This window comes from Calypte anna, chromosome 11 (assembly GCF_003957555.1).
Source record: "Calypte anna isolate BGI_N300 chromosome 11, bCalAnn1_v1.p, whole genome shotgun sequence".
Lineage (NCBI taxonomy): Eukaryota > Metazoa > Chordata > Aves > Apodiformes > Trochilidae > Calypte > Calypte anna.
This window is the reverse complement of record NC_044257.1, coordinates 16,779,112-16,804,992: the sequence shown is the minus strand read 5'-3', so window position 1 is coordinate 16,804,992 and position 25,881 is coordinate 16,779,112. Positions and strand designations below refer to the sequence as shown.

At 44.4% G+C, this 25,881-nt stretch overlaps 1 protein-coding gene across 1 annotated transcript; it reads right to left on the bottom strand.

The window, feature by feature from the left end:
- Positions 1 to 1,088: 1,088 nt before the first annotated feature.
- Positions 1,089 to 24,351, bottom strand: ATP2C2 (ATPase secretory pathway Ca2+ transporting 2). The gene is made up of 28 exons (XM_030457693.1): positions 24,133 to 24,351; positions 23,804 to 23,962; positions 19,058 to 19,168; positions 18,292 to 18,408; positions 17,467 to 17,556; positions 17,346 to 17,381; positions 17,192 to 17,253; positions 15,757 to 15,865; positions 15,525 to 15,674; positions 15,361 to 15,429; positions 14,494 to 14,569; positions 14,349 to 14,415; positions 13,021 to 13,145; positions 11,201 to 11,298; positions 10,259 to 10,360; positions 9,278 to 9,367; positions 8,057 to 8,158; positions 7,347 to 7,503; positions 5,977 to 6,147; positions 5,311 to 5,408; positions 5,174 to 5,224; positions 4,657 to 4,823; positions 3,961 to 4,029; positions 3,759 to 3,875; positions 2,985 to 3,132; positions 2,326 to 2,421; positions 1,934 to 2,075; positions 1,089 to 1,287 (listed from the first exon to the last, which is right to left on the bottom strand). The coding sequence occupies exons 1-28, from the start codon at positions 24,214 to 24,216 to the stop codon at positions 1,175 to 1,177; spliced, it is 2,976 nt and encodes a 991-aa protein (XP_030313553.1). The 5' UTR covers positions 24,217 to 24,351; the 3' UTR covers positions 1,089 to 1,174.
- Positions 24,352 to 25,881: the final 1,530 nt, after the last annotated feature.

The window sequence follows — 25,881 nt, the reverse complement described above, 5'->3', positions numbered from 1 at the left end:
AGCACAGCATTTTAACCTCTGAAATGATGGCTTATGGCAAGCTGACATCTGGCACTCTTCATCTTCCCTTTGAAGTGAAGGTGTTAAATCTGAGACAAGAAAAAACCTGACACTGGTGCTTTTACCAAAGTATCAGCAGTGTTACCTACTTACTAGGAGCTACTCATCCAACCAGCAGATGGCATTGTTCAAAGTTGTCCTTTAGAAGTAAAAGATGAGCTTTGAAGAGACTCAACTTTTTTTTTTTTTTTTAACTTATTGATTAAGCAATCTGTGCTCCATTTGCATTGTCCAGAAAGTGTTTGTCAGCAGTGGGCTTAGCAATGATTTAAACATCTCTCAGTGACTTTGATGCAGCTGCTGATCCAACTGCAAAGCTCAACATCCCTGCTATGGATGTGGCTCTTCCTCATGGTCAGGCTCTTGAGCAAGTGAGTCCTATCCCTATTAAACTCCCAAATGCTGGGCAGCAGATCAGATCAGATCAAATCAGATCAGATCAAATCAGATCATCCTTTTGTTTTGCTCCTGTTTGTCTCATAGGTACCAAAAAATCACTGCAGTGTTTTGGTAGAAGCTTCACCTGCCACACTTTGTTCAGGAATCTCTTGCAGTTCCCTTGAGAGTCTTGCTGAATCAAGGCTGGATATCTGGGAATCTAGAAACACTGGATTGTAGGGAAAGAGGTGCTAGTGGAAGCAGGTCTTTTCCAGTCTTCTAACTTAATATGAACATGAAAGGATGGGTCTAAATCAAGAGGCTCGTTCAGATGCTTATCTGTAACATTTTAAAATGTAGATTTTATTAATAAAAATCATTTTGATTTAAATAAATAAACTTTCTGTTTATGCACAGTAGATTTTTCTGTACAGGTGTGAAACTGCCTTGTTTTGTCTGGGGCTGTCACAGTGTTCTTGACATAGGAATCAGTGTTATAAAAATATACCTGACCTTGGTTTAAAAGAGGAGCCTCTGTTCAGGCTTCTGTGGAAGCCTGTGGAGCTTCCACAGCTCAGGTGGAGTGTGTAGAAGGAACAGACTGGAGCAGGAAGAACCTTTTGGTGCAGATTCACTAGAGTATCTTCAGGAAGGGTGTGGAGCATCAGAAAATGGTTCACTGGAACTACCCAGCATCCCAGCTCTGTTCCAAGTGTATCTTTGGAGGAAGCTGCCATCAGTTAGGGCATCCCTTGGTCTGCTTTGGCCCACAGCAGTGCTTCTCACAGAGTTTGACACACTCAGACACGATGAAAACTGAGGAAGCCAGACCAGTGAGAAAGAGCAGATCTGCCAGGAGGAACCAGAAGGGAGGTGAGCAACAGTCTGTGCTGGGCAGAAATCCCCAGTTAAAGGCCTTCCTGCAGCAGATCCCTGTGCTGGGGTAGCTCCAGAGGTATATGACCTGGCTATGCTTTTCTAGCTGTAAAATTAAGAGAGGTGACTGAGGTGGACCAAGAATACCCATAGAGTCAGCTGGCATGGCCCACTTGGTGGGTGGTCACCTCTACATCCATCATTTGGGATTGCTGAACTCTGCTTCTCCCAGAAGCTGGCTCCAAGTGATTCCAAAGCTAATATATGCATTGCCTTTCAGCTGGGAAACATTTACCCTGCATTTTGAAACTGGAGTGACTGCATAATGATAGAGTTATGGAGAGAAACAGCATCACACGAGAGCTCATGGAAAATCTTCACGTCTGCATTTCTATGCATTTATGTGCAGTAAATCAATTCCACACCTAGGCTGGGGTAATGTTGTTAACTACTCCTATTTGTGTGGAGCTATGTGTATGAGTATAGGTGTAGGAGCTGCTGATTGATTCCCCCTCCCAGCAATCTGCTAGGAGCTATCATGTCCCAATTTGGCAATCTCATTTACTTTTTAAAGTAGCTTTAAAGAAAAAAAAAAAGAAAAGATTTACTTTTGACTTACCTAAAACTCCTAAGTTCTCTGTCTGGAAGACCTTTTGCAATGGAGGGATGTATATAACAGCCAGCTGTCCCAGAAACGACCCAAGCACAGAATACAGGAACATACGGTTTCGAAAAAAGCCTATTTCAAATATCAGCTTTGTCTAGAGAAGAGACAAAAAAGAAAGAAAATAAATTAAGAATAAAGCAATGCAACATTTCCCAGTGTCACACTGCATAGAAACTCCATCCCTCTTTGAAGTTACAGGACTGAAAATGCAGTTGTGCTCTGATGCATAACTGTAAAGCTGATAAAACCCATGCTGCTTAAAATGACATTTCAAACACCCTTCCTGTCCCAAATCCAAGTATTGCCATGTTTATGTTAGTGTTCTGCTGACAGAGCAGTCTCACCTGAGAGCGACAAGTCAGGGCATTGAAGAGGTCAAAAAACACAAAACAGGTAAAAGTCATGGTTGTGGTTCGAGGGGTTATGCCACTTTTGGGATTCTGAAAGCACACGCAGAGTCAGGAGTTAGTTAAACCTTACAAAAACATGTCAGTTCAGCAGGTAATTAAATACTGTCTTTAATGACCCCACTCAATTTAAAGGGTTGTAAAACAAAGGAATAAATCTAGTTTTAACCATTATGGATAGCATTGATTTCTCTCTGCTCACTGCTGAGTTTACAAGCGTATCAGCCAGGCTTAGAATTCTAAAACTGATCAGGAATTTGAGTGCAGACTTGTCTCAATTAAATTGTTATGGTAACAGTTACTATTTACTACAGCAACCCAGAGTACTAAAGCATTTGGCATTTCCACTTATGTGGAAATCTAGAAAAGTACCTTAAAGCACTGATATAATCTAAGTAATAATTTTCCTATTCTATGCAGGAAACTTTAAGTCAGAGGCCAGGCAGCAAGGCAGCAGCAGAGTTTGGAGCTGCCCCCGAGTCCCTCTGATCCCCACTGGATCTATTTCAGAAACTCCTTCTGTGCAGTCACTTTGTTGCCCTTCACTTTGTTCTCCACCCTGACGAAACCAAGATGTGACTGCAGATTTTCCTCACCTCTTTCCAGAAGACAAAGAGGGTTCCACTGATGATAATGACAGCTGACATGAAGATTTTCAGGATCAGTGACTTGCTGAGTATAGTATCTGTGATACACCGTGGGGGCTGCTTGATGGTGTCCCTGTCAACAGGTTCAACTCCCAGGCTGCCTCAAGGAGAAGCAGAAGGACATGGTTAGTGACTGCAAGTCATCCTGAACTGATACTGCTGAAAAAAACAGGATGGAATTCTTTGAAGTACAGTGGGAGAGACACCAGCATGCTGACAAAGCCCCCAGCTTTGTCTCAGGCACCTATGACAAAGGTTTTTTTGCTCAGGTGAGATGCTACAATAGCCCAGTGCACCCTACTGGTACCCTGGCCCAGAGGGGCAGCCAGGTGTGAGACTCTGCACAGCATCTCTTCCATGTTGTGGAAGCAGTAGTTGTAATTAGCAGTAATTTGCTTAGGATGGGGTTCCTAAGTCTCATGTAGCCCCTTTATGTACCTAGTGCTACCTTGCAGGGCCACTGGCGGGTGATGGACTCACAGCTTCAGACCATTTGTAGTAAAAAAGTGGAATAGTTGAGTGATGACTTCACCACAAAACAGGAATATGTAAAACCTCAAGTAAATGCTTTTGGAGGGACCAGGAGGGAAAAAAAGTCCTACTTGTCTGATCTAACCACCAAACGATTGGCACGTTGCTAAGAAATCCTAGCAGCTTGTGTTCCTAAATGAAATTCAGACCTATTAAACCCAAGAATATTCTGCTCATGTAACACTTCCATACCTCTGGGCTGGTGGCCCATCCATGATGATGTTGATCCATAAGATCTGCATAGCATTGAGTGGATTTGGTAGGTTGAGCACTGTTGACAGAGTAATTAGGCTGAGAGCTGAAATGCTCCTGCAGAAAAGAGCAGAAAATTATTCTGCATGGCCCCACCCAGGAGGGAACCAGAGCACTGGAACCAAAGCAAACGGGAACTTACGTGCTCAGCTGGAACCGGACAAAGTTCTTTATGTTGTAAAATATCCCTTTTCCCTCTTCTATTGCATTCCTGGAAGGGAGAGGAGATTTTATTAAGGAGTTGGCACTCAGGCTGCTTTACACAGAACTCTCTGTGACACTGAAAAGACAAGTTGAGCTCTCAGTACTTATTTCAGCTGAAATTCAGACTCGAGGAGGCCACCAATACAGCTTCTCAGCTGAAATGGCTGTGGGAGGACTGGTAGAGCTGAACAAACTACTTTAGGAGGCTGCATCTTGGTGCCCAAAGCAAACTGGTGACCTCTTTGTATCCTCACTCCACTCTGCCTGTTCTCTGCTGTTAGGAACTCACAGAGCATTGCAAATGACATCTCTCACGGAGCTGCTTGGATGAGGCAGAGAGCACAAGTTCTGATCTAGTCAGACTTTCAGGTGCTTTCAAATCCCTGCTGAGCTACAGGAATGAGAAACCAGGGCTTCTGGATGAAAGGCAGCTTTGTCATCACCAGCTGAAACAAAAAAGCCATTGCTGTGTGTGCAACTGAAAGGGAGCCAGGGCCACACCAGGTATCTCCACTTACTGCCTGTTGACTTACATGTCCTGCTTAGTTTCCAGGGCTAGACACACACCTGGCTGCTTGCAATGGACAGCCAGAAAGCATCTGAAGGAAGAAAGTAAGAAAACCACTCAACCTACATTACTGTTGAGAAGTCATCATCCACCAGGATCATGTTGGCAGCCTCTTTGCTGACATCTGTACCAGCCTGGCCCATTGCAATCCCAATGTCAGCAGATTTCAGGGCCACAGCATCATTAACACCATCTCCTGTCATTGCCACCACAGCACCAGCCCTCTGCAAAGCCTGTGAGAGAGGAGAGATGAGAGATGCTGAAGCCAGGAGAAGCCAAGTCCTGTTGGCAGGACACAACTTAGAAGAGGGGAGCGAAGTTTTCAGAAATCATTCTCCTTGTGCACAAGTATTGTGCTTGCTACTGTCTCACAAGTGTCATCCAAATGTCCCAGGACAGATCTGCAGGAGCATTTTGATGCCTTCAGTGGAAATACTGCCAATGCTTTAGCCTGGGTATTACAGTCCTGGAGTTGGAGCTGATCCTGCCTTGGAAGCCCAGGTGCTTTGGAGAACTGAGCCCCTTCCCCCTCCCATCTTTGGTTTTGTGATGCACACAAATGGATTTGAGAGGCTTTTAGTACCTTGATGATTTTTAGTTTATGCTTTGGACTTGTTCTGAAGAAAATGGAAACCTGAAAAACAAACAAACAAAACACAGTCTTGCAATGGCTGGATGCTGTTGGAAAGAGGCCTTGGTTTTGTCATTAAAAACCATTACATTTTTGACAGTGGTTGATAGCTCTGCTTCTCCCAGGAGATCCAGCTCTTCCCCAGACATGGCTTTCAGCTTCCCATTGCAGAGACCAATATTCTGTCCTGCAAAGAAAAGCTCAAAATGAGATCTGCCCATCAGCTCTGGAAAAAGCCAATTATTTCCTGAATCAAAGAATAGAGGCAGGAATGAAAGATTTCCCAGTAAATTATAACTTCCCTTGGGGCATGGAGAGGGCACACAGCTCCTTGGCTCTGGGCTGGTCACTCTGTCCTAATTCAGCTGGAGTTATGGAAGCAGAACAACACCCAGACCTGGAGCTGAGACTAAACTCATCCCTCCCTTCTCTGCTGCTTGCTCTCTGTCTTCTAATGGAAAAAAACCAAAAGTGCAGAGAAACTCAGACATTAGTGGAGCCTTTAACCCCAGCAATGCCATCAGCTTCGTGTTTTACACTGAGATTGTGCCATTTCTGGTGCTAAACCAGTGGAATTAAGTTACTGGAAACTGGTACATAGTCCATCACCACTCTATTGAATATGATTTTTTTTCCATGGCAAAGCAAGGACTCAGAAGCATTTAAAACCTCTCTTGAAGACCCAAAAAAGAATGGCAAAATTGATTATTAAGTGGCAGACAGGATCTAGAGCCCCAGGAAAGAAAGTTTGCTACCTATAGCTGCAGCAGTTTCCAGGGCATCTCCAGTTACCATCTTCACAGATACACCAGACTCAAAAAGGACTTGAACAGCTTCTCTCACCCCAGCCCTTGGAGGATCAATTATTCCAACCAGACCTAAAAATGTTAATTTGCCAAGTTCTGGACCTGAAGCCAAAGCAAGGACTAGAAAGAGAGGAGGGGAAAAAAGAAGAAAAGACTAAAATTATTAATAATGCACTCCTGGACATAAAAATGAACATTTAGAGGAGATTTTTAAATTGGCAGTTTGCCAGGAGAGAAGTCACTAAACCCAGATCTTTAGTCATTATATTCAGATGTGGTATAGACACAAAAATTCAGTCCACTCATGTAATATCCCTTTACCTGAACCAGAGCATTTCTGTTTCACACATTTCAATTAGGATTTGTTTTTTTAATTCCAATCTGCCCACCAAGCCTTGCCTAAACACAGATGGATTAACTTGGACACAGTGCAATGCTAGACCAGAACTTCTGTGAAAACAACAGTGCTCCTGGAAAAACTAAACTTTTTTTTTGTTTTTTAAATCAAAAAGCATAAAATACAAATATGGTAAAACCAGTGAAAGTCCCATCATGTAAACTCCAAGGCTCTGCAAGGCTCTGAACATTTTCTTGTTGGTGCCAAGCTATATCACTCAATCAGTGAGAATATCTGTATTAACTACACCTTCTTCCAGAGCCAGCTGCCAAGACTTGTTCTCATCTACCTGCAAGCTGGGAACAGGCACAGGAGCCTTTGTTAATGGCTGGAAGTCTAAGACCTTTCTGAAAGGATGTGATGAGGAAGGAAATATAAAGGCTTGTAAAAAAACTTCCATGGGCTGTGCACTGACACGTAGTCAGGAGCAAAAGGAGATGGTTAGATTTGGTGCTTATAAAGAATTAAACCAAACATCAAATAAAAATCTCGGTGCCCAAATTCATGTTTTGAATCCCTTTTCAAACCTCTTTTTACTTTGTTGCTCTTGAAAGAGCTTTTCCAAAGCAAAACATTGGCAGAGCAAAGTTCTCCCTTCGATTGGGTTCAGCCCAAAGCTTTTCAATGCCACATTCAGCCCGTGTCCCAGGCAATCCTGATGCTCCAGGAAAGAAAAGTAGTCACCCTTTCCAATGCTTATTTTTAGGGCCTTTCAATCTCACTAATTTAAACCCAGAAAAAAAAAAATTAAAAATCCTAGTGGAAAGCAAACAGCCTAGAGACCTAAGAGATGGCTCCTGGAAATCTCTGCCAAGTCTGACGAAGTGATGCTGAGGATTGAGCCTCTGTCCATCCTGATAAAAAGGGCAATATCAGGGCAGGAAAAGCTGGAATCTTAAGGGATGGATGAGCAAGGACTGACCTCGGAGTCCTGAGGAGCCCATTCGTTTTTCTTCTTGCTGGTAGGAAGCTTTTTGTTGGGGTGTGAGTGCTAAGGAGATGCCACTGCTGTTAAACAGGGTGCAGTATCGAATAACTTCTTCAAATGCTCCTTTCATAAAGTAAATATCTTCCTGGTCCTTTAAAGTAAGGAGGTAAGATACTTCATCAAAAATATGAAAAGCTGACATTTAAAAAATACTTCTAATGCTTTATGGCTTAGATTAAGAAGAGGTATTTTGTTTGCTCTTCTGGCTGTTCTGCAAAATGCCCAAGGTTTGTGTATTACCTATGATATTTTTGCTTTAGCCATTCTTCATGTTCAGAATGGTGATGGAAATGTTGGGGAGCTTTGAAACTGGAGCACAGTTCCAGCCCAAATGAGCTGCTTAACCCAGCCAGGGAAAATTGGCTCCCATTTTCTTACTGACATCATCTCTTTCTTCCCCTGTCAGTTATGTCTCAAAAGCTTTTTTTTTTCCTGCTCAAACCAGTATATGAAAAGTATTCTGTTCTACAACTCAAACAAGCTAAAATTACTCCCAAGTTGGGGATTTGGAGGCCTGTTCAGCTTTTCTCCTGACAGAGTTAACTTCTGCAAACACTATTTGCTAAGGAGATACCATTTCATGGCCTTTGTTGAGGTGCACCCATTAGAAACCCAAAACCAGCCAACCCCACTGTTTGCTTTACCTGGTTTTTCAGTGTGCATTTCACAGCCATCCACTTCTGCTCAGAGCTAAATGGGATTTCCTTCTTTCTTACGTAAGTATCCTTTATGCCAGCTAATTCCATCTAAAATGGGGCAAAACAAAAAGGGCACTGTGAGGTAGAGCAGTGCCAAAGTTTGAATATATTTTCCATATTAGAGGCATGGGCTGCTGACCACCTATTTCCAGGCAGCTGTATATCAGAGGGCTCAGAGAAAACTACAAAGAACTGATGGGTCAGTTGTTGATGTGCTTTTAAATGATTTCCTGATGACCTAAACTCAAAAAGCAATTCACCAGAAGATGACTTTTCAGCTCTGAAGGATGAGAACCCAAGTCAGTGCATGCCTGCTTTGGCAGCATGTGTGGTGCTCAGCCATCAGAAATAGCTTCCAGCCTCTCTTTCCTTGAGTTCTCACCACAATAAAAAAATAAAAAATATAAAAAAAATAGAAGAGACAACCCTGCTTTTATTCTGTTATTGCTTCCCTGCTGAATGGTGGAGCAGAAGGTAGATTTTAATTTAGCTTGAAGGGAAATAAACTGTCATTCCTTTAAAAAAAAATTGTTTTAGTATTTAAGTTATGAGCTTTAAAAACAGAAGGCAATAATTGCAGGTGCCTCATTTCATTGGGCACCTTCTGTGCCTTCCAGCCCAGCTGAGGTCTCTGGACCACAGGCTGCAGAACACAGGTTAGATGATACCTGGGGGTGTTTCTCATCCCCATAAACATGAATGCAATATTCATCAAAAATTCTTCTCTGACATAATTGTGACTAGAAAAAAGTCAAAGCTAGCAGATGACCCAAATGGAGCATGACCCTCTGCCATGCTCATCTAGTAGATCCTGTTCTTGCTCGTTTTTCACTCTCTTGTTTTCCTCCAGAACTCTTATTTGGCTTGTGCAGAAAATATAAAAAAAATTCAGTCCAGTCTGAGCCAAAAGCAGCTCATTATGCAGAGAGCAACCAAGCAAAACAAGAATTGCTGTTAGCACAGAAGCTCAGGAAAGGTGTTTGTCCATGGCAAGAGAATTACAAGGGAGAGGTGCACACTGATGACCTTGGGGAGGAAAGACAAGAAAAGACTAAAACCAGTCTGGGCACTTTAAAAAAGTCTGATCAGTGTTGTCAGACCTAACAATTGCAGCTCTTTTCTGTTTGTTTTTAGCTTCTGGAAGAATTTTAATCTTTATGCTCTTACCTTCATGGCAAGGGCAATGAGAGCTCCTTCTGTGGGCTGTCCCATCACACTGTTTTTCCTGATAATGGCATTGTTGACCACACAGCCAGCCTAGAGACAGGGACACAGTTACATGGTTGAGTTTTTTCATTACCAAATTCATAGCTTTCCCACTTTTTCACATGAGAGACTGGAGAAGAAAAACAGCCACATCCCAAAAGGTTTGCTATTCCCACAGGGTCTTGAGAGCAGCTCTTGTGCTTTCTAAACCCCTTTGAATATGTAGAATACATCAATATTTTGGTAAAATGTTACATTTTGCATAAAATAACACCAAACAGAACATCTTATATATATATATATATATATATATATATATATGATCTTCATCTTGATAAATCATGAAAATTACTCTCTCCTACTACTGCTTCTAACATGCACTATATAGATAAATTAAGATAGATAAATTTGTATTTTTCCTTTTTCCCTTTTCCCTTTTCTCTTTAGAGAGAAATAGATAAATTAAGATAAATTATAGCTAAATTAAGACCTAATCTCCATTTGAAATTCCAGCTCAGTCCCTCTCCCTACTCAAACACTGCACTTCAGCCTTCTAGTGGAATGTGTGAGATTTTATTTCATGCTAACATGAAACCCAGGGACAGTATGGATTATAAAGTGATCAGTATGTTAATTAAAGCCTAGAATCTGTCCACATTAAAACCCTAATTGTGGTAAAATTAATCAGTGTCTCCTCTACCAGAACTGTATTTTTATCCAAAATGTCAGTGACACCTGAAGCTGATGATTCTGGTGTCTCTTACATGTCTTATCATTGCTTCATTTCACTCCCAAGCTTTGAGAATTATTATATCCCAATTACTCAGAGCCTTTCCATGAGAATTCTCTAGCAAGACCATTTTAGAGTTTAAAAAGTGGCATTTTTCACCCTCATGACCCAAAGTAACCTCTGCAACTAAATGGTTCATAATTTATACTTACCTCCACCAGTTTCCCCACGGAGACATTGGAAAACTCTTTAAGAATCTCCTTTGATGGCAGAAGATAAACATTTCCTTCTCCATTGTAGCCCACCCCAGTGACCTGAGGAATGGAGAGAAAAAAAGCAAATTTCCCAGTGCCAGGCAGGACTGAACAGCACTGGGTAAACTGGGTACACTTGAGCCCATTTCTTTTGAGGGTTTGCTGGGATTATCCTTGCAGCTCCTGAAAGTTTAATATAAAATAGGTGTCCAAGAACCAAAAGAATCACCTGATCTCATGCAGGACTTGTTTGCCATGAATTCAGAAATCTCTTGCAGCTCAGGCAGGATTTCCAGCCCTGGGGTAGTGGTGGGTTCACTGGTTTTACCTTCCTGGCCTTACAGTTTGCAAGCTGTTCCTTTTTCACCCACTTTGCATGCATGAACAGGAGGATCAGGTCATTCAAATATTCCCACAGAAGATGGACCCACAAGGGTCAGTGGCAGGGTTCAATATTTACAGTAAATACAGAGAACTGGCACTGGATATCCTTATGGTATCTGAGCAGCTTTTGTACACTTGGCCCCACCTCTGCCTGCTGGCAGATTTGTTAGAAAAGCTGTTCAGTTGGGTAAAAACACACTAGGTGATTTCAATACAAAAGGGTTACTCCCAAAATTCAGATTTGATGATATTTTAACTGAATAAATTATTTTAATGATGATCATCTCAATCTAAGATCTCAATGTGAATATGTAGTAACCTTTCTCAAAAATTCTATCTCTGTATTTCTGAGTGCTGTTGAGAAACTGAAATATATAACCCAACTATATTGCTTTGACTGAAGAGAGATTGTCCTAGGAGCTGTTTGCTTTGGGACTAACTCAGCATCCCTCCTTTGGGTCTAATTGAGCTAAAAGCAGCCCACCCACCCCCCTGGACTCCCCACCTCCTCCCTACCTCTGCCTGGAACCCATCCGAGGTCAGGAGCTGAGTCACAGTCATCTCGTTGGCTGTCAGGGTCCCCGTTTTATCTGAGCAGATGACATTGCAGCAACCTGATGCAGGCAAGTTTTTAATCAGAACTAATAAATAATGCACAATATTCAGTAATGAACAAGGAGGTTCAGAAGAGGGAGAAGATGTTTTCCAGGTGTTGCTTAAACTGCACTGGTGAGAAAAGGGAGAAAAGGCCAGGGAATGGATGAGTTTCCCAACAGGCTGCTGTATGGAAAGGATCTGAGCATCAGGGTGTTGTGTGTGGACACAATTGGGATGGGAGAGGAGGTGGGAGACACCTGAAGAGGGACAGGTTGTCTTGAGCAGCCTGTGGAGGGCAATCAGAGAAGGTATTGATACTCTATAACACACCAGCTGTCCTGTCCTGAACAGCCATATCCAATTCCCACTCTGCCACACGCTTTCTCAGATGGGTTTTTAAAATAAAAAACCTAAAAAACAACAACAAAAAAAAAACCCCACCCCAAAACAAAACCAAAATAATAATAATAAAAGTATATCCCTTCTAAGTCTGAAACCTCAGTATCCCCTCTGGCTCTGGAGGTGACCATGCTGCTGAAGCAGAAGCCCCAGGACCAGGATGACTTCCAGGAGAGAAGAAAGCAGATGGGGCTGGAATGAATTCCTGAGCTGAAGGATTAGGGCAGAGCAAAGTTCTCACCTCCATTTCATTTTCAGTTATTGGCAATTAAAGAAGCAGATAAAGATGAAGGGAAGAAAAAATGGGAAGAAAAATGGGAAGGGAAAAAGGGGAAGGGAAAGGGGAAGGGCAAGGGCAAGGGAAAAAAGGGAAAAAAGAGAAAAAAGGAAAAAGGAAAAAGGGAAAAGGGAAAAGGGAAAAGGGAAAAGGGAAAAGGGAAAAGGGAAAAGGGAAAAGGGAAAGGAAAGGGAAAGGAAAGGAAAAAGGAAAGGAAAAAGGAAGGGAAAAAAGGGAAGAAAAAAAGGGAAGGAAAAAGGGGAAGGAAAAAGGGGAAGGAAAAAGGGGAAAAGGGAAAAGGGGAAGAAAAAAGGGGAAGTGAAAAATGGGAAGGGAAAAAGGGGGAGGGAAAGGGGAAGGGAAATGGGAAGGACAAGGGGAAGGACAAGGGAAAACTGAAAAGGGAAAAAAAGGAAAAGGGAAAAAAGGGAAAAGGGAAAAGGAAAGAGAAAAGGAAAAGGAAAAAGGAAAGGAAAAAGGGGAAGGAAAAAGGGGAAGGCAAAAGGGGAAGGAAAAAGGGGAAGGAAAAAGGGGAAGGGAAAGGAAAGGGGAAAGGAAAAGCTGAAGGGAAAAGGGAAACAAGGGAAAAGGAAAAGGAAAAGAGAAAGGGAGAGGGAGAGGGAAAAGGAAAGGAAAAGGGAAAGGAAAAAGGAAAAGGGAAAAGGAAAAGGACAAGGAAAAGGACAAGGCAAAGGACAAGGCAAAGGACAAGGCAAGGGCAAACGAGAATGAGAATGAGAAGGAGAAGGAAAAAAGGAGAAGGAGAAGGAGAAGGAGAAGGAGAAGGAGAAGGAGAAGGAGAAGGAGAAGGAGAAGGAGAAGGAGAAGGAGAAGGAAAAGGAAAAGGAAAAGGAAAAGGAAAAGGAAAAGGAAAAGGAAAAGGAAAAGGAAAAGGAAAAGGAAAAGGAAAAGGAAAAGGAAAAGGAAAAGGAAAAGGAAAAGGAAAAGGAAAAGGAAAAGGAAAAGGAAAAGGAAAAGGAAAAGGAAAAGGCAAGAGCAGGTCACTGTTAGTTGAGATGAGGTTTGGGAGGCTGGCAGGTGAGGCAGGTGTGTGCAGCCTTACCCAAGGTCTCCACTATTGGCAGCTTCTTCACAATCACCCTTTGCTTGGCCATCCGGAGCACGCCCAGCACCAGGGTTACAGTGACCACGATGGGAAGGCCCTCTGGGATGGCAGCCACTGCCAGGCTGGGGAGAGCAGAGGGAAAAAACTTCAACAGATGGGTCAGACTATAAGTACTGACCCAAACGTGGCAAAGGGATATTTCCTTGGGATGAGTTTTCCTGCTTAAAGGTGGGCATCTAAATGGGAGGGGGCAGTGGGACTCGTGGCACCCTGTAAATCCCAAAGCAGGATATTTGTCTGACTGTTCAACCTTTTTTTGGATGATTTTAACAGGACAGATACTTTTCTTCTCTTGCATTGCCAAAAGGCATTAATTTCTAGCTAAGATGGGATTTAGGGATTTGATTTAATTTCATTTATTCAACTTCCTGAGGATAGAAGCTGAATATTCCTTAGCATCATGGCTCACACAGCAGCTGCTGCCACACACAGCCCCTCATCTCCTCTCTTACAAGTGGGCAGAACCGTCAGTGGGACAGAACCAGCTCTCCAGAAGTCTCCACACTGAATTGGAGCAGCACCCCAACCTGTAACACCTGCCATGCAAGGAATATCCCAACAGAGTTTGTATCTGTCCCTTGTTCACTCCTTGGGTAACTCAACACCTCCAGGTATGTGCAAAAAGGACTCAAGGAGGGTTTGGAAACCACAGAGCTGAAAACTGAGCTCAGGCTTCACCACTTTTCTCTGCCACCACAGCCAGCTTGGCTTCTCATCTTTGGTTTTGGTTTCATTTCCATAGAAGATTTTTTTTTTAATAGGATTGATTTTGGAGCCATGACAACACCAAACAACAGATTTTATGGATACTACTAAAAGCACAGAGTTTATGATGTTTGGTTAAGAGGTTTTGCATGCTTCCCATGCCACATAAAATGCAGATTCCTATCTTTAAGTGCAAATCCAAAAGGAGCAGCAAATGCCAATGTTTGCTTTTGCCACACACCCTATAAACTCAAAGTACAGATAGGAAAAGACATTCACAGGTGGATGAAGTGGAAAAGCCAGGGAAGATTTTCAAAATACTGCTTTCCATAATTATATAAACTTGTTTGGTTTGTGGTTTTGTTTGGTTTGGGTTTTTTTATCCTCCTACTAAACTCTGTTGTAAAGCTCACATGAATTTCACCAGAGCAGGATCAATATGTATTTATGAAGGGTCTTCCTGAAGTTCTCTTTTGTGAAATGCCCATGGTTTTGTACAGGGAATTCCCTGGGATGTGTTTCATTAGAAATCCAAGAGAAAGGTGTTCTCCAGGCCTCACCTCACTCCAATTGTGAACATGCTGAGGAGTTGCTTGCCCTGTAGCCAACCAATGAGCATTATTAAACCTGGTGGGAGAAAATAATTTCATTAAAAACTTGAAAAAATTAATAAATCCATAAGTATGAGCATTGCATCTGACTCACCAATGATGCCAAAAGAGAAAAGAGTGAGTTGCTTCCCCAGTCTGTCCATGCTTTTCTGGAGAGGTGTTTTGGGAGTCTGGAAACATTAGGGAATAGTTGATGTTCTCTGCTTTTTACACAGGATAAAAGGGTGATAGACAGCCCAGAAATGACCTACACAGCCCTGGTTATCACCAACAGGGTCCCTTCATGTACCCAATGTAGAGCTTTACCCACCCTAAACCCTCCCCAAGGGGTCTGCTGGGCATGGACCACCCCAGAGGGAGAGAGTCTCTGCCTTAATGCACTCAAGACAAGCAAAAAGTGGGGCAAAAAGAAGAATTACATTAATTTACAGCAAGGTAGAGACAGACTGAGGGCTAAATCAACAAAGGACCTTAGTGACTGAGTTCAGGACTGGATAATGTGTATGCAAAGCCTCTGGGACAGGGATAAAGATACTGGACCCCCATCCCTGTTCTAGAGGCTTTCACACATTACCCAGAAGTGTCTCCTTCTGCTTTGCTGTGGTTTCTTACATTAATGGATCAAAAGTTTACTATATTCTAGACCCTCTGGCCCTTGACATTTTGGTCCATATAAAACTAAAAGTTTATATACATAGGGGGAGGATGGGAAGAAGAAACTATGATGGTTGGGTGGCTACCAAGTCAGACACAAGCTGAACATCCCAAGTCTGGATTTAGAAGCTTAAATCCAAAAAAACCTTTTTTTTTGGACACTGCACTTTGGTTTCCATCAGTCACACTTTCTGTTTTGTACAGAAAAAGAAAGTAACCCAGTGCATTAACTCTTGGAACAGCTTCTCCTCCCAAACTCCCACCCAGAACACATCCTCCATTTCCAGAGACCCAAAGACTTCTTTACCTCCTCAGCTTGCATCATTTTGAAGACTTCTCCAAACTGTGAATTTTCACCCGTCCCAATAACTACACCCTGAAAAGAAGGAAAACAGAGAGAGGGGGAGTTAAAAATAACCTAGAAAAGCCACGACCAATGTTGAGAAAAAACCTGGGCCTGACAGGACTCACTTTGCCCTTCCCATATCGCACCAGGGTCCCCATGAAAACAACATTGCTCAGAGTAGTTATGTCCCCAGCTTCCAGTAAGACACTGTCAGTCTTGTTGCAAGGCTCAGCTTCTCCAGTAAAACTGGATTCATCCACCAGCAGATCTGTAACCTAATTAAAAAAAGCACATTTCTGGCAGCTGTTAAGAGGAGGGATTTCCAAAACAGGCTCTGTTAGCTGTAGCTGTGTTTACCTCTATCAGCCTGAGGTCTGCAGGAACCCTGTCACCAACAGACAGGAATATGATGTCTCCAGGCACCAGCTCTCGTGCTAGAAGATGCTGTAGTTTTCCTTCCCTTAGGCTACATGAGACAAATGAGAAAAGAAGAAAGGAAGGCAGGTTCTTATTCCTTCTGGAGGCTTGGGAACATGATTAACAAGACTGCAACAGCTCTGCCCCAAGGAGCTTCCAAGGTAAATAACATAAAATCATCTTAATGATGAGAAGAGATGACTATTTTCAGCTTGGGCTCAGTTTTAATTCATAAACAGATGGGCAGGTTATGGAATATTTGCATTTGAGCAATAAGTGACTTAAACAGTACTTAAGAGTGACAAACCAGTGTGATTTCCTGTGGCTCAGGCTTTAAATAATGAAACACAGATTCTTTAACCTAAAAAGAAGCTTTTTAAAGCTGGAATTACCCCTGGTATTTCACTACTGTAGAAAAAGCACAGTCTTTCAAGTTGTTAGATGCTTATGGTGTCATATCATAAATAAATAAAGAACAAAGAGTGGAGTTTGTAAGGTTCAAACCTGGCTGGACTTTGGACAGGAATAAAAAAAAACCCCAGGGTGCTTTTGCAGTGCAAGGTTCCTCTGAGCCTCATGCCTTGCTTAGGTTGGCCAAGAGAAAACTGATTTGCAAAGACATGAATAGGAAAAGTGTTCCCTGCAACCCAAGGCATTGACACTGAGCATCAAAAGCCATTGGGGCAGTGCTATGGGCACCCCATAACTGCTCCAAGGGCAGTGGTGTCACCCATCTGCATGGCAGTGCCTGCTGTGCCCATGCCCAGGGTGTACACACAGCAAGGGTGAGGAAGCCCAGCCCATGAGCACCTCTGCTCATTGCCCTTTAGTGCCTTTCAGCCAGGGCCAAGGCTTCTGTACAGCCAAAAAAAAAAAAAAAAAAATGCAGGTGAGGTTTGTCCTGCACAAGGACTCAGTGACACAAGGGACCCTTGTGGAGGATTGTTCCTGGGACTTTCTTGTCCCTTGGTTATTCTTCTTCAGTGTGAGGGTGGTGAGGCACTGGGACAGGTTGCACTGGGAGGGTGTGGATAGCCCATCTCTGAAGGTTGGATGGGGCTTTGAGCAGGCTGGCTTAGTGGATGTCCCTGCCCGTGGAACTAGATGATCTTTAAAGTCTCTTCCAACCCAAGCCATCCTATAAGTTAATTCCTCTGGGTGCTTACTTTAGAGTTATTTCACCCTTTTCCTTGTCCCTTACAGCTGCACCCAGACACGGTGCCACCACTCCCGACACTCCCGGCTGTCCCAGGACTCCCATGGAGCCAGGAGAGACTCCCAGCTCCTCATGCTGTACATGATGACCTGGATTAATTTCCTTCACTGCCTTGTTCTGCCAAACACTGCTAAGACCCCCAAACCCTGCTCATCTCACCAGTTGCACTCGGGGGGGACCAGCTTGTTAAGTTCTTCCAGAGATTTTTCTGAGCGATATTCCTTTTAGAGAAGAAAGGAGAAGACAGCCAAGTTACAGGAGCAGGATGGCTTCTGCCAGCCCTGGCTGTGGAGCCAAGCTCCAGCTGACATACCTGGATGAAGGCCACGGTGACCACGATGAGCACTGCCTGTGAAGAAAAAGAGGAATGACAGAGCTGGGCATAAAGTGTCTCAGGGAGCAGAAGGTTGAGGTGCAGGAAAGGTGGCACCTACCACGGTGATGCTGGCGGCGTCCTCGTACTCCTTGGTGATGATGCTCACCAAGGCAGAAGCCAGCAGGAGGAGAATCAGGGGGTTTTTAAACTGGGAAAACAAAACCCAAATTGCACTGTGAAATTCAAGAAGGAGTAGCTGAGTCTGAGCTGGCCTCAGAGCCAAGGATTAGACATAGGTTTGGTTCTGCCTGGCCAGAGCAGCTGCAGCATCCGTGGCTGGGCTGATGCAGGGTCCTGGGTCACCCACTCCACCCCCAGGAGATGGACAGGGACCTGAGGGAGCTCCCAGGTCCACCAAGAGAAAATAGAGAGACACCAAGAGACAGGAGTTCCCTCTCTTTTCCCTTGCCAGGTTCACTTCTGACTCTAAAAGCTCCTTGGAGGCACGATAGGTACAAACAAAAACTTTCTTGTCTTTTTTAGAATTTGAAACCAGAAATCCTCTTTTTTTTTTAATTTTTTTTTTCTCCTCTAACTAATCTGCTGGACTCAGTGCTAAACCCGGGGCTGTGGGAATTGGATCCTCAATATTTTCACTTTTAAGCACAGATTTTAAGGAGCTTTCTCTTATTTGAGAAAGTTACCACTCTGTTTAGCTAATGTGGGAACTGATGGGAAGGAATTAAGTCAGGCAAAAGCCAGTTTCAATTAAAAGATGTGGCCTTTCCCAGGGGAACAGGCAGTGCCTGTATCCAGGGCACATCCTCTTCCAAGGCTGAATCCATGGAAGTAGAAAACCTAAATATTTCCATGTAGAGACACTCAGGCCAACCCAAGCAGGGATTTTTGCCACGAAATGAGAATCTGTGCAGAAAATCCTTACCTGGTCCAGATATTTCTTCCATATTGGCTCTGTATTCTCCACTGAAAATTCATTCCAGCCATGTTTTAATCTGCGCTGCAGCACAGAAAACCCAGAGAGGCCACTTTGTAAATCAACCTGGAGGGAAATTAAAAAAAAAAACAAACCCATAACCACACAAACAAAACCATTACAGATTGTAGAATAGTTATAGAAAATTTCTTAAGGCAAAGTTAAATTAAAAAAACTGTAAGCAGACCAGGCAAGATGTTCATGGTTGAGTCCCCCCCAAAAAAAGAAAATACAGCTTCCCATTGTTTTTCTGCTGATATTTATTTTTGTTCAACTATAAAACTTCACCATCAACCATTACAGAAACCCATGAAGTAAGCTCAGGTTATTTAAAAAAACAAAACAAACAAAAAACCCCAACCCTGTTTCCAGAAATGAGAAATAATAAATAGACAACAAATTAGAAAGGTAACATAATAAAGGAAAGAACTGATTTCTGATTTCACTGTATGCTTAAAGAAAAAAAAAAACCCTGACAAAATTTAAAGAAAGGAAATGGAGAAAGAATAAGATCTGTTTTGTCTGGATTTAAAAATTTAGCAAGGTGGGGACAAAGTGAAGCAGAAATGCCCAATGCTGAGCCCCAAACACAACCAACAGGAGTTTTCATCCCAAGGCAGAGGCATTCCAGGAGTGTACACATAAAACCAAAGACCAATTTTGCTGCTCAATCTCTCCCCACAGTCAGATCCCAAATACCTGTATTCCCCCTTACATTTAAAGCTTTTGCCAAGTCCTCTTTGTGGCATTTACAGGCTTCTTTTGGGGACAGAACTGTCACCTCCTTCTCCTGCTCAATTATTCCCAGCTCACACTGCTCCTGGGGCTGAGTAAAGAAGATAAAGCAGTCATTAGAGCACAGTTATTAAAGCATTTTGGTACCTTTTTGCTTCTTCCCTTCATCCCATTCCCTTCCCTCACCTTGCCAGCTGGGGGACTTCACCCCCTAAATCCCAGTGTTTCACCCCACTCACTAATAATCTTTATTAACCCCAAAGCCAGGTGCACATCCCTGCACATCCTTGGAGTAGAAGAAAGGCAACGAGGAGCTGGGTTAGCAAAAAGCAAAGCAGATGTCACCAGCCTGGTCAGGAAAGCTTGCTGGGCTCTGCTGGTTATAGGTATTCTGCCCAAGATGAGCATTTATCTGTGTTAAAGGCAATAAATGAGCAGAAAATATCAGAGGAAATAAAAGATAAAAGTCTCCTCTGCTGTTTACCAATGCTGCTGGCTCTAAGGGCTCAGCACCCTGACCTTGCTTCTCTTCCAAGATCCCTTCTCTCCTTTTCCAAGATGCTCTTTCCAGAACAGCAGCATCCCCCAAAATCCCAGCCTCTTGCAGGTTAGGCAGTGAGAGGGAGAAATCTCACCTTTCCCAAGGACAGGGAATCCATTCCCATTTCATTCCCACAGCACAAAGGTGGAGTGGGCAGTGCAAGAGAAGCAAGGTGGAAGGAATTTGGCATTGGCTTCTGGCTGCTGGTTCATAACAGCTCCTAAAGGAGGGTCTAGAGGACCTCAGAGGGGCTTCAAAGTGGTATTTGGAGAATTAAACCTCCCATGAATATTCAGGAAGCTTCCTGGAACATCCACTGTTCTGCAATCTAGAGCACGAGATAAACGCAGAAAATCTCCCTGGCCATGGTTTGTGGCTTCTGGGGAGCTCAAAGCAGATGAAATAGATGCATCTCTAAGCCAGGCTCCTTCAAACAGCTTTCTGAAATTTCCAGATGCTCCAAGAACCATTTTCTGGCTGTTTACTGACCCACTGTGCAGCCACTAACATGGGAGGTGCCAGCACCAACCTCCTCCCAGCAGAAATGCAGAAGTTTCCTGGGATCCCTTGGGCTGGGCAGGGCTCAGTTTGCCCCAGAACAAATTGCCTTTCCAAAACCCCAGCAATTTGCCCAAGATTTCCAAGGATTTTTCTGCTTCCATGTGTCTCTCATGCTGGTGACCACACTTTGCCCAAAGAAGCTGCAATATCCAGTGGTTTGAGGTGTACCAGCACCAGGCATCACCCTCATTTCCACATTTCCTTAGCAGACATCTCTAAAAGGGACAAAAAAGGGACAAACCCCCCCTTTTGTGTCTGAAATGGATGGTTTATTCCCACTTAGGTGTCCTACTTGCACAAAATCAGCAGTTCCTTGTAACTCAGCTTCCAGACACTGCAAGACCAAAAGCCACCCATGCACCTAAGGAGATGGAAAGACTTGCTGGGAAGAAAATATTGTTCCACCACATATAGAAACATATCCTATATCCACTGCTGGGATGGATTATCTCAGATCCTACAGGCTGTGTGCTGCTTGGGGATACATCAAGGGACAGCCTTGCCTCAAAGGAGCTTAAATTTTAATTAAAGGAGCTGGAGAGTGAGATGCCTGCATTCCCCCTGAGCCAGCAGGAAAGCCAGGGCTCTTTGGTTAATATTTATCTTCCCAAAGGAATGGAGGAAACCCATGACAAAAGCTCAGGGATGGGGCTGAGCCATGGATCAATGCAAAGACTGGCAGCACCCTGAGCTTTCCAGCCAAGGGTTGTTGTGAAATGAACAGCTTTATTGGGAGGAGGTTTATTTGCATTGATTAGCCTAAAAGTGATTTCCCTGGAACCATGGACCCTTTGGGAATGCACCCGTGGAGCCCAAACTCCAGTGGAGCTGGGTGAGAGAGTTAATTCCTGCCTACTGGAAGCTTTTGGAAATGAGCTTGATCCTTCTGAGGAGCTGAAAACATGAGGCAATCCCATGGTCTCCCTTTTTCTCACTGTTTAGTTTATTTTGGGAACATTTTAAGAATAGGTATCTGCATGATAATGAAGCTATTCTGACAAGGATGCTCTGCACAGCCAGGAGGATATGGAGCCTGTGAAACTCTCCAGGAGATTAATGTTAGTTGGTGTGAAACCTGAAATGGAAAAAAAGCCTCGACCCAGCCTGCAATAGTAATTTAGCCCTGAACACAGGACAGGGCTGGGAAATATCCATCCTCAGTCTCATGGCTGCTGCCTCTTGACTGCATCAGGTGCTGTGGGGGGGAAGTAGAGGTTTGGTGAGGTGAAATGCAACAATTGGAAAGGAAAAGTCCTAACAACTGTAAAGAAGATCTTACTGCACAAAAATCTACTACCTAGATGTGCCTGGGGTAGGAGCCAGCTCTTCCTAAAGGTAATAAAAGAAAAAGCCCCTGAACCACAGCAGGTCCCTGGTGGGCTGGCAGTCCCTTTCCATGCTGAACTCCTCTCCCACCCTGATGCTCTCTGGGACCTTAAAGATGTTTCCCTCTTTCCCTGGGATTCAGGTATTTTGGGATGAAAGAGGCAGAGGGAGACCTGTGCCTGTATATGCAGCTCCCTCCCACTGCCACCCTCCTGTGACTCCCATGGGACCAGGGCTGAGCATCACCAGTCCCACCAGTCTTGTGAGTGGAACTGGAGATGGACAGAATTCCCTGGATGGTGTTACAAAACCCACCCATCCCATCAGGTTAAAAATTACTGGGAGCAGAGGGCTGCAGCCCCCTGGGAATCCTGTCCTTGGCTGCACCTATTGGGTGTACTGGGTGCCACGAGGGTGACCCTGGTACATGGGTAAAGGGAAAAGGAGATAAGAGAGTGGACAAGGATTTTTTTTTTTCAGTTTCAAACACACATAAACACACAGGTACATGGGCTCATACATTCACACACACCCTTGGATGCTCAGAAGAAAAATCTGTAGATACTCTTCAGAGTTCTACAGGAAACACACAGTCCTCACAAAAGGAAAAAAAAAAAAGAAAATCAGCACCACAAAAACTCCCTATGCTTCTGAATGAGCCACTGTAGAAAAAGAGCTGAAACTCTATACAGCAGAGTCCAGACACAGGCTGGGCTTGTGCTCTGATGTAGAAATTAACTGGTCTGCCCTCACCTGAGAACACCAGCCCAGAGCCTGTGTGCTGCCCACCACCTCACAGCTCTCAGCACTGGAGCTTTTCCTTGCCAACCCACAATTTGTGTATTTTTTCCTGGCTTGAGTCACATCAGACCTCCTGAACTCACAGCTTCAAGGCTTAGGACAACCCTTGGACCAAAATACTTAACATCTCCAAGACTCAAAGTGATCTGCAACTCTTTTCAAGTGAAGAACCAAGATACCATCCTTAGAGGGAACATGAGGCATTTACCAGCCTAAACCATAACCTGAGAAGATGTTCTTGATCTATCAAATTCCTTTTGTCACCTCACATTGCTGCCTATTTCCTGCACCTGTAACCAAAACCTTCTTATAAATATATCCCACTCTGCACAACTAGAGCTAAAGTTCAAGAAGAGTTTAGATTTAGAAGTCAATACATGTTATTATTTATTTTGGTGAAACAGAAATGGTACCACCAAAGAACAAGCCAGACTAATTGCTGGTGGCTTCTGGAAGATCAGAAATCACAGCTTCCCAAGGGTTTTATGTCTTATTTTCTCCTCCCTGCAGCAGTGCCCAACAACCCCCCCATACTGGAAAGGCAAGATTCAGAGGAGAGCAGAGGATTAGCTGAAATGACATCTGAGAAAAGACCTCAGTCAGATGGTCATGGAAAAGAACAGGAATATTTGCAAGTGTGTGGATGGTGTTTATTGGGATGGGACCAAGGGCTCAGCCTGCATAATGAAGGAATTAAACAGATTTGGTTTACGTGGGAGAAGGTAACCCATGTGGGAGAAAAAACACAGGGCTTGAGCAATGGGAATCCCTGTGCTGAGCAAACATGATAATAAAATAATCCCAAATCTTAAGGTTTTGTGTTGAAAGAACAGCAAATGTGTCACCTAACCCTTCACTGGCCACTCTTGGGTCCATCTGCACTGAGCAGAGGCAGTGAAAGCTGGGAGGAGGAAACCAATGCTCATACATCAGCCTTTCTCAAGGAAAGAAAGCAGCATTTTGAAGTGGCCTTAGCAAGGCTGAGCTAAAGCTCTTCTCATCCATCCCTTACCAGCACTGACAGCACCAGCAGCACAGAAACACCCCGAGGGGGCACAGCCCATCCACCCACCACTGGCACTGGTGGCCTGGGGTGACACTGAGGACAGGGTTAGCCTCCCTTTTCATCTACCCTTCTGCTTGAAACAGCCTTTGAGTTTTGTGCAAGGCTCCAGAAAGCCTCGTGCAGCACAGCTGGAGCTTTGCTACATGTTTTGTTAGTTTGGAACCTTCTCAGTGCAGAGAACCATGCTCCTGGCCAGGACTTTGGCCTGAGCTACACCTCCTGGGGTTATTGCACAGCAACAAATATCCCCATCTCACCTCCCTGCCTGGCAAACATCATTAATGTCCTCCCCTGTTGCAGGGGGAGGGATGGGGCTCGGTGGCAGCAATATCAAGTGACTGGTGGGACAAAGCAGACAAAGGAGAGAAAATCAACCCCAATCACACAAACGCTTCCAGCAGGTCCAGGCAAGAGGCATCAGCAATCCTCACCTCCTCTTCCGGCTCGCCGCTTCCAAGGGGTTGGTATTTCTGCACCAAGTGGAAAAAAGACTTTTTCTTCAAGAGTTTGGTGAAACCTCCTTCTACCATCTTCACTGCCCGGCCGTGGGAAGAGCCCTGGGGGCCACCGGGACGGTGGCTCCAATCGCCCTGCAAGTGTGGAGCTCCAGTTAGAGGCAGGGAGAAGCAGGCTGTAGGCAGGGAGAGCAGGTTACAAGCAAGGAGAGGAGGTTAGAAGCAGGGAGAGGCAGATTAGAGGCAGGGAGAGGCAGGTTCCAGGCAGGGAGAGCAGGTTGCAGGCAGGGAGAGGCAGCATTTACCTGCTGCCAAGTCACGCCTTCGGCCGCCGGTGCCGGAGGGGAGCTGAGCACCCTCTGAGCAGCAATGCAGGGTGCTTCGCCCATCAAACCCTGCCCTGGGTTTAAGACCGTGGCTGATAGAGGAGTGAGGTGGCCTTATGTGTGTGCACTGCTGGTACCTGAAGAGCAGGTTGAGGTTTTGCAGGTCTGTGTTTTCCTCCGCCCTCTGCAAAATTGCTGCGGGAGGAGCGTCGGCGGTGCCGCATGCCGGGGAGGCAGATAGGGAAGTTGTTGTTGCACCAAGGGTGGCTGCATGCAGGGACAGGACAGGTTACACACACTGCTGAGCCTGTTTCTAAACTTCTAGGCTGGGGAAATCCTCCTTGGAAAATGTTCCAGTCAGCAAACTGCAGATATTTGTAAGTATTTACATCAGGAGAGGGCATTAAATGAGCGCGATGCGTGAGTTTGTGATCCTTGTTTATATGGAAAAAAACCCCAAACCCAACAGTTTTATGTTTGCTGGAGGGGAGGGCTTGCATGGTGGATGGCTGAACTCAACCAGGAAAGAAGATTTATAGCTGTCTGAAGATTTCTAGCTGCCTGTCAAGGAGTCTCGTGCTGTGGTTTGCACCAGGACACCTTGCATCCTCCCCCAGGCAGCATGTCTGCAGGATGCACTTAGGCTTAAATCATCTCTGAGGTGTAAACTATGAGGTTAAGATCCTCCTTTGACAGTAAAAAGTGCACTGAGGGAATAAAGGTCATTCCCAGCCAGAGAAAAGTGTATGTGCATTTTCCTGGAGGGCTTCTTTTCAGACTGAGGAGAAAACAAAGTGATTGGGAAACACCCAGCAAATAGTTGGGCTCTTGTAAAACACAGCTGGGGCTTCCAACTCCCTCAGCTCCTGATTGAGAAATGCTTTCTTAATGACCCAACTGGATGTGTCAAGGAGCTGAAGTTCCAGCATCACTGCAACAGCCCTCCTTCCCATGGGAAAATATCCCAGAGATAATGCTGGCCACTGATTTTTAGAAGCAGTTGATATCCAGGCCCTGCCCAGGGTCTCAGAGAAGTGCTTCACCAAGGCTTGAAGGCAGCCCAGGTTCCCAGAGGTAGAGAGTTAGATTTTGTGGATATGGGTTGGAATTAGGTGGGAAAACATCATTCTGTAGCTTTTGGAAGAGCCTGGAGCACAGTCAGCTGGCTTTGCTATGGTTCTGGTAAAACAAAGCAGGTCCTGCCTGGCAGGGAATCCCATCTTTCTGTTCATTCCTAGTATCCAGAGCCTTGGGATCACATTGAGTCATCCCTTGTGTCTCTGATAGAAAAGTGGTGAAAAATGTCTTCCCTGTATCTTCCTTCTCTCTAGGCAGGTAGGAAAATAAGATTTGTTGAGAGTTATTCTGTTTCTTCTCATCCTGGAACCTCACCATCATCCATGCTGCTGGCATTTGGCAAGCTGTGTCCATGAGGAGCCTGGGTGACCTTCTGGAATTCTCCTGGCTCCACCTGGGCTGTGTGGTCCCAATCCTGGTTCTTGTTAGCCAAGTGCCATGGGCAATCTGAGTAATTGAGCAACAGCCTCTGGCTGGTTCCTTGTTTAATTTCCTCCTCTTGGCAAAAAGCTGCTGCTTGTGCAAACTCACGTAGCTCAGCACTGAGTACACAAGCTGGAGAGGAACAAAATCCAGAATCTGTGTGGTGTGGACGGGGACCAAAGTGCCACATCTCAGGTTGGTGTTCTCCAGCATTGGCATCACCCTCCT